Source organism: Electrona antarctica (assembly GCF_951216825.1).
Source record: "Electrona antarctica genome assembly, chromosome: 18".
Classification (NCBI taxonomy): domain Eukaryota; kingdom Metazoa; phylum Chordata; class Actinopteri; order Myctophiformes; family Myctophidae; genus Electrona; species Electrona antarctica.
Window position 1 is genome coordinate 34,435,031 of NC_136799.1, and position 8,100 is coordinate 34,443,130.

Consider the following 8,100-nt stretch of genomic DNA (forward strand, 5'->3'; position numbering starts at 1 on the left):
ACAAAAAAGGGGGGGGAAAGTCTGCATTCACAGAAAGGGAAATTCTACATTCAAACAGGTTAGTTCAGAATGCCATGATTCTTGTTTGTATTCAGATCTTACTTAGGGAATAGGGAGTGGTTGTTATGATGAAATTGCTTAGCCTGGGTCCACACAATGACAAGACAATATGTATCCCATTATGACTATTACTATAAGTATTAGTAATAGATTATTATTAGTATAATTTGTATTATTAGGTAAAAGGTTCTGACAGCCTGACACACGCATGCAAGAATGCGCGCACACACACACACACACACACACACACACACACACACACACACACACACACACACACACACACACACACACACACACACACACACACACACACACACACACACACACACACACACACACACACACACACACACACACACACACACACACACACACACACACACTTTTGTCTTGGCCAGGAGAGTGGATTCGAAGCCCGAGTAGGCTACTATATGAAATTTACGAATTAATAATGCAATGTGTTACTGTCCTTACACCTTATCAACGAATGGAAAGCCAGTAAACACAAAATAATGTCTGAGTGGGAATTCAACAGTAAACTGGGAAGTGCTTTCCTTGTCTATAATTCTTATAAAATACTTTAAGAATTCAACAACACTCACTTTCCAACTATAATTGTGAGTTCAGCTCATCTTATTTTCTACATTTACAGTATATGGCAGCCATGCAGCTTGTGTTCGGAGTGCTTTACAGTCAATCTTTTCTTTTTTCACTTAATTTTTATTGATGAAAAGACAAGGACTTTACAGTCAATCTTAAAACGTTTAGGTATGACAGGAGTTCTGACTTAAGAGAAGTCCCCTGACATCTCTGGTTTAATAAAATATCCCCTCTATCCTCTTCTTCCGCCTCTTCTTATAATATAATAATAATAATTATAACTTACTTTAATCGTGAGTTCAGCACATCTTATGTTCTACATTTACAATATATGGCAGCCATTTAGTTTGTGTTCAGAGTGCTTTACAGTCACTATTACAAAATGTATGTTTTTCACTATGATATATTTGGGTTAATAAAACATCTCCTCTCCTCTCCTCTCCTCCTACAGCTATGGCCTCTGCCAGTGCGATATCAGAGGACAATTTTCTCTGCTCCATCTGTCTGGATCTCTTCAGTCAGCCTGTAACTACTCCGTGTGGACACAGCTTCTGCAAAGCCTGCATCACAAAGTACTGGGACAGCAGTGACGTCTGCCACTGTCCCATGTGTAAAAAAGCTTTTGACCCGAGACCAGATCTCTATGTCAATACGCTGATCTCTGAGGTGGCCGCTTATTTCAAGTCTAAACTAGATGCTCCCATCCCAGAGGAGGTGCCCTGTGATTTCTGCTCTGACACCAAGATTAAAGCCGTGAAGAGCTGCCTGTCATGTGTGGCGTCTTATTGTGAGACGCATCTGGAGCCTCATCATAAAGTTGCAGCCTTGCAGACGCACAAGTTAGTCGACCCTGTAAAACTGGAGGACAGGCTGTGTAAAGAACACGGCAGGATGCTGGAGCTCTTCTGTAAAATAGAACAAAAGTGCATTTGCGTCACATGTTCGATGACAGAACATAAAGCTCACAACACGGTCCTGATAGAGGTAGAGTACAAAGAGAAGCAACCGCAGCTGGACGAGAAAAGGGCTGAGCTAGAGAAGATGATCCGGGAGCGACAGGAAAATATTCAGCAGTTCAGAGTCACAGTAGAGAAGAACAATATAATGGCAGAGAATGAAAAAGCGGACACTGTTCAGGTCTGCTCTGCTCTGGTATCTTCTATTAAGAGAACAGAGGCTGAGCTCATCGAGGTGATAGAGTTGAAGTCCCGATCGGCAACGCGCGAGGCCGAGGGCCTCATCAGAAAGCTGGAGGAAGAGGTCACTGAGCTCCAGAGGAAATGCACTGAGCTGGAGCAGCTCTCGCACACCGAGGACCACCTCCACCTTCTGCAGAGCTTCCCGTCTCACTACAGCGTAGCACACCTGAGCATGTTGAGTGAGGTTAAGCTGTCCTGTGAGGTGAGTGTGAAGAATATACACACAGCTATCGCTCAGCTGCAGGAGACACTGGATGGAGAAATGGAGAAGCTCCCCGAAGTCATGCTGAAGAAGATCCAGCAGCAGTATGCAGTAGATGTGACTCTGGACCCTGACACAGCGCACCCCAACCTCATCCTGTCTTTGGACGGGAAGCAAGTGAAGTATGGAAACGTGAGAAAGATTCTTCCTGACAAGACAGAGAGATTTGATACAGTTCCCTGTGTGCTGGGAAAAGAGGTATTTTCTTCAGGGAAAGTTTATTACGAGGTTCAGCTTAAAGGGAAGACTGCGTGGACCATTGGGGTGGTTGAAGAGTCTATCAACAGAAAAGATAGTTGGCTGACAGGTGTGTTGTTGCAGGTGGTTAATGGAGGAAACTACTCAGCTAAGAATAAATGTCTGATGCCCGACTCTGTAAAAATCGATGTCCAGAAGATTGGTGTGTTTTTGGATTTTGAGGAACAGCAGATCTCCTTTTATGATGTTGAAACCAGGGCTCTTCTCTACTGCGAAGGCTTTATTAACGAATTTATTATCTATTTCCCATTTTTCTCACCGCTCATTCCTGATGGTGATGAGAAAGCTTCTCCTCTGATCATCTCTCCTGTTAAGCAAAAATGAAAACACTTTTTGTATCACTGTCATGCTTTTGAGTGTCCTAGAAGGGAGTGGATTATTGTGAGCTTCTTTTGTGTTGATTTTACACAAAGAAATATGATATTATATATAATATTCAATAGTTAACTAAATATTACTCAGACAACTGTGGTTGAAGCACTGTAATAGATTGATGCGATATTTCTTTTTAATGTGATGTGAGATTATTAAGCATTCTTTCGTTTCAAAATGGACTACTTCTCTGCTCTATACTGTAAGGCTGGTATAGCCTATAAATCCAAATAAATAAGTGTTTGACCTGATGTGAAATAAACAAGCAGTTAATTTTTATTTAAGTTTTATTTTCTAATCATAGTCACTGGATTCCACTCATTTTAGGGATTATAAGAATTCAGAATATCAACAAAATTACTGGTGTCTAGAAACAGTATTGATCAGAAAGAGCAGAGCAGTCCGACTCCATGTCTATGTTGACGAGAGCACAGAAACAACTCTTCTCTTATGGTCTGATTACAGCAAAAAAATAACAAATTTTGATGCACTGGAAAAAGGAGGAGGCTCCTGCATTTAAGCATTGGCTAAATGAAATGACTAGTACACTTCATCTTGAGAGAATAAGGTATTTCCTAAAAAACAGGGAGAGACAATTTGATAAAGTTTGGCTGCCCCTTGTCCATTACTTGAGTGAAAATAATTTGGGGACCCCCCAAAATAATTTGGCGACCCCTCGAGGGGTCGCGACCCACGGGTTGAGAATCCCTGCCATAGGAGAGACAACAGGCAAACGATCAAAAGAAAAACATTCTAATTGTGTAGACGTAAATTAAATAAGCAGATGTTTAACAGTAATGTAACTCTTGAGAGCGTAAAATGGTTTCATTTTACACTTGAGAGTTAAAGATCCATTTGGTTACCAACTCTCCATTTAGCTGGGGACCACCTGGAACCCCCTCAAGGACCACTGGTGGTTCCCAGACCACTGGTTGAAAATCACAGGTTTTCACCTGTGCCTGGTGCCTGCTCCACCATACAGATTGGTTAAAATAATCCCGGATTGTAACATTTGTAATAATGCATTATTATTTTACTGTAATCCCTATCATGGGATCATAGATCTAATCTAGATAACAGTACTGTATATCGTTGACATATTTGTCCATCTCGTCTCCACATGTCCATCCTACAGCATCATATGCCCAGATGATATTGGCGCAGCAGAAGTTGAGTTCCATATGAAGTACTCTTTCGACTTTAGTTCTCGAGCTGCAGATAGGAAATGTTTTTTTTTTAGTTTTCAAAACCTTAACTAACATACTGTAGGCAAAGAGTGATTCAATTCCAAAACATAATACAGACTTGACACTTACATGTTACAATGCGAGGTTTAGCAGAAGAGTACACCTGCACTGAATGCTGGTCCACACAGCAGCCAGACAGGGTCAAATCAGGCACTTTGAAGTATAACTGGAAAACAAGGAAGGTTGGCAGAGTTAAACACACAACTCCACTACCTGCATTGACTTCAGCAGTTGAGCAAAATGTTGAAAAATGTTGATTAAACAAACTTTGTCTTTAACGCCAAAGCTTGGTGATGTTAAAGACAGACTATTTAATATATATCACGAGGTGTGAGAGAAAGCGTGGTGGATTCACAACACTGCAAACTGAAGCTTTAGTAATAATAATACTTTTCAATTATTAAGCACCTTTTAATGGTGCCAGACTACCATCTGGTTACAATTTTATGCATAGGTAAATTGCCACAACAGTAGATTTATAAAGTAGAACCAATGAGTAATGTTATTTATTAGTTTTAATTTCATTGTTGCTAAAACAATAAAATAATAAGGGTATGTGGTGGCCAGGAGATGTATTAGTTATAATACATTATGGATAACAAGCTATTAATAACCACCACACTAGAAATATTATTGTTGTTTTTTTATCCTCTGCATTTACCCATCCTAACTATTAGGAGCAGTGGGTGTTATAAACGCAGTGGGGTTAAATGCCTTGCTCAGGGACACTTTGACACTGGGCTCAGTGCACAGACGGAGTCCTGGGAGGCGAACTACGTACTTTGATGTAAGCTGTAAATTCAGTGCACAGCGGGTCTGTAGGTCCTGGGAGCTGCCCTGTGAAGCCAATGCTACCCTCCATTGTGACCTCACGACATTTAGGAAACTTTTGTCCTGGAAAGCAGCGGACAAAATTCAGTCATTAATTTTCAGTCCAAATACTTCATGTACATTGAGAAAATAATGATTATTTTCATAACTGATTCATCTGTAGAATTGACATCATGAGATTATGCAATTAATCTATGCAATAAGTTTAGACCACGAAATGGTGTTAAAAAAACCAAAAATAAAAATTATGGAAATTTTTCATCACACGCCATCTGCAATCAAATAATATAGAAATTGCTTCATCTAGATTCTAGAAACTTTTCATTTTATAATATCGGAAAAAAGACAAGCCTTCAAGCTGTGCTACTCATACGCTGAGTTGGCTGTAGCATTATTAGAATTTTAACATGACACATCATTAAACCAATTATTTGATGACTAAAATTCAATTTGATGATTGTTTCACACCTAATTGAGACTGAATGTTTTTTAGATGGATGCTGTGCAGCAAAAAACCTACCGAGGACCCAAACCAACAGGTTCTTCTCCTTGGACACCTCCAACTGCCCAGAGCTTACCTTCACATCTACACTACCCATCTGGTCCCTGGAAGGAGACAAGAGACCACACTGCATATGTGATAACTCAGCATTCACACTGCAGCAATCAACATTACTCACATTATAATGCAAGGAGTTTTTGCAATGCCTGGCATTTCAAACCAACTGTTTTGTGTTAACACATTATACTCTACAGAGGAAGAGAGATTAACTACTTTGTACTGTTTTCTCTTACATTGAGTATTTTTGGTTGTCTATTGCAGTACATTGGTACTGTATAGCGCCTTACATTCATGTCATATTACGGCACGCAAATGAATAACTCTTTTCCCCCTAAGATACAGTATGTCACAAGAATAGAGTTCCCATTAGGACCTCTCCATAACTATCAATATTGAAATAAAAGTTATGGTATAAAAAACAAAAACATCATTACATCAAGATGTTGATGAGGTCCATAAATATCATAATGAATGAGGACACATTATTTCTAGCTGTCCTCCTACTGTTGGTTACCTATTAAAGAAGGGCAGGTGTGCTTCACAGTACTCAAAGCTATTCTTCACACTCTCATGAAGTTTGAGCGTTACTGACAAGCGCAGCTGGTTATCATCTTCTTTCAGTTGATAGGAACCGAGGATGGGCGGTATGGGGACCTAAAAAGACATATGAATCAGTCAATTAAGAGTGGGCTGTCCTCAATTGTCAACTACTTGATTAGTTTAAATCAAATCAAATTTGTAAAATTGTGTACATTTTATATAGCGTTCACAAGAAGATGTGCATAGAAACCAACTAATCTACTAACAAAGTCTTGGTCAACCAAGACCAAACTGACCGATTCATCAGCCATAGGAATCATGTCAAGTTTACTACCTGCGATGTGTAACTGCACAGTCTGAAGGGCTCCAGAGGAGGTGAGAAGGGGAACTTGTAAGGGCCAGAGAAAGCAGAGCTGTCGCAGTTATCCACGCTGCTGGCAGTGAGAATACTGGCATCCAATGATGTCACACAGGGGTGGATCTGGATATCTTGTAGCGGTGAGCCATTTGGTGGCAGAGTGAGTGTCACCGTCACATTCGGCATCACACCCTCAACTTCACACTGATGATGACCGAAGGACAAAATAATGTACAATAAGAGAATAAAGTATAAGAATAGTTTATATTCTTCTAAGTGGACTTTTTAAATCTAATTTGTTTGTTTTCATATCGTCATTAAACAAGAGTAAGAGAAAAGACAATGCAGTTATATCATTTTTGTCCTAATAACAATGGTTAATTGTTGGTACTTAATTTAACCTAGATTCTCTTGAAAATCATTATGTTTGGCGAGTGACACCATCATGCAACAGAGTATAAGCTTCACATGGTGTACTTAGTGCTTACTTTGCAAGTCACAGTTCCATAGACGTCCCAGAGGTCCTGTCTATTCCGATTTCCATACTGCATGGAGCGGACTATCTCTACCAGTGTCACGTTCACCACAGCTCGACCCTTGTGTAGCCCTGTCTTCCAGGCCGGTTGCTTCTGGGTCCCAGCAGGAGCTGGTACCGCTGATGTAGCAGGGGCCCCAGACTGAGGGACATCCAGTGGGGTGCCAAGTGGACAAACCTGCAGAAGGACTGAGGGCATCATAGCCAGACGAGATGCAAGCCCCTCACTGTCAGGCTTAGTCCCCGAGCCACAGAGAAATGTCTGTAAGCCGGCTAGTAGAGTGAGGCCCTGAGAGACAGAGAGCAGGCTGGATAGAGGTGGCCGGGGATCTGGGGGGGCCTCTACCAGAGGCAGACAAGCAAGGATGAGTGGCCCTTGTGAAATGGCCAACACTGGCCAGAGGATTCCCCTTCCCGGCCGATCCACGTGCAGCTCCAGAGCTGGTGAGCGCTGATGGTGGAGGCAGTCATCTCTCGAAGCTACAAAAGGTTTGTCTAAGTCCACCAAACCCAGCTCAGTTAATAGGAGCTGGAGCAAAATTCTGTCTTCTGGAACTACCACATGCAAGGAACCTGCCAGAGACTTTGCACGGTGCTCAACTGTAGGGAACCTCCTGTGGGATAACACAATGATTTGAATATAATCTGATTAGAAAATTACCAAAAAGCAATACAACAGGGTAGTGGATGACAAGCTATTGGGCAATGTCCGCACCAATTCAGAAAATAAAGGGGGAAGTGAAGTGAAGTGAAAATCAAAGCTACAAACCTTGAGAAACGAACAGACACATTTTCTCCCTTCTCGTGAGAAATAATCCATAATGCACGTAGACTCATTTGGTCAGAAACACTGATTTCAACTGATGAAATGTCTGTGCTTAACAGTAACCTAACGTATTCTCATGCTGTCAAATGTTAATATATAACGACTTTAAAGATACATGTTTTTGCTTCAAGTAGCTACTTCCTATTGTTTCATGTGACAGCCAGAGCCAATCAGGTGACTTGTGCGCATGCGTGTTTGCGATCAGCTCTTGCTGCGTTCCAGACACGACGGAGAGTAGGAATTCTATTCTAACCAGTTTAATCGACCTATGCATGGCTTAAGTTATTTTCGTTATTTTATTCTCAGTTTCAGGACTAAAAACATTATATAGCTAGTAGCCTACAGTTACTGTTACTAACTGTTTGTACAACTTACTAAACAATATCTATTTGGCAAATTACAGTTGGCTGCTTGGCATGTAGACATTCCCACGTTTTTAACAATAAT

General features: G+C 40.9%; 2 protein-coding genes across 3 annotated transcripts; one reads left to right on the forward strand and one right to left on the reverse strand.

The window, feature by feature from the left end:
- Positions 1–1,116: 1,116 nt before the first annotated feature.
- Positions 1,117–2,903, forward strand: LOC306941863 (E3 ubiquitin-protein ligase TRIM39-like; the record flags this gene model as incomplete). The annotated part of the gene is made up of 2 exons (XM_079527500.1): positions 1,117–2,753; positions 2,796–2,903. The coding sequence occupies one exon, from the start codon at positions 1,117–1,119 to the stop codon at positions 2,704–2,706; it is 1,590 nt and encodes a 529-aa protein (XP_079383626.1). The 3' UTR covers positions 2,707–2,753; positions 2,796–2,903.
- On the reverse strand, positions 1,118–7,852 carry ap5m1 (adaptor related protein complex 5 subunit mu 1). Of its 2 annotated transcripts, XR_013792252.1 has the most exons (9): positions 7,597–7,852; positions 6,781–7,441; positions 6,269–6,496; positions 5,909–6,048; positions 5,353–5,438; positions 4,783–4,895; positions 4,071–4,167; positions 3,218–3,966; positions 1,118–1,238 (listed from the first exon to the last, which is right to left on the reverse strand). XR_013792252.1 is itself a non-coding variant. In XM_079527993.1 (8 exons), the coding sequence occupies exons 1-8, from the start codon at positions 7,662–7,664 to the stop codon at positions 3,884–3,886; spliced, it is 1,476 nt and encodes a 491-aa protein (XP_079384119.1). In that variant the 5' UTR covers positions 7,665–7,852; the 3' UTR covers positions 3,070–3,883. The 2 variants fall into 2 exon arrangements, 1 of the variants encoding a protein (XP_079384119.1); XM_079527993.1 differs by lacking the exon at positions 1,118–1,238 and having other exon boundaries at positions 3,070–3,966.
- Between the last annotated feature and the right edge of the window lie 248 nt (positions 7,853–8,100).

Excerpts from the sequence above, each read along its gene's own strand:
- ap5m1 (XM_079527993.1), bottom strand. The coding sequence starts at position 7,664 with ATGAGTCTACGTGCATTATGGATTATTTCTCACGAGAAGGGAGAAAAT. Across the intron at positions 5,439-5,908 it reads CACCTGCCCTTCTTTAATAG|GGACCAGATGGGTAGTGTAG; the intron begins GTAACCAACAGT and ends GTCTCCTTCCAG. Across the intron at positions 3,967-4,070 it reads TAAACCTCGCATTGTAACAT|CTCGAGAACTAAAGTCGAAA; the intron begins GTAAGTGTCAAG and ends TCCTATCTGCAG.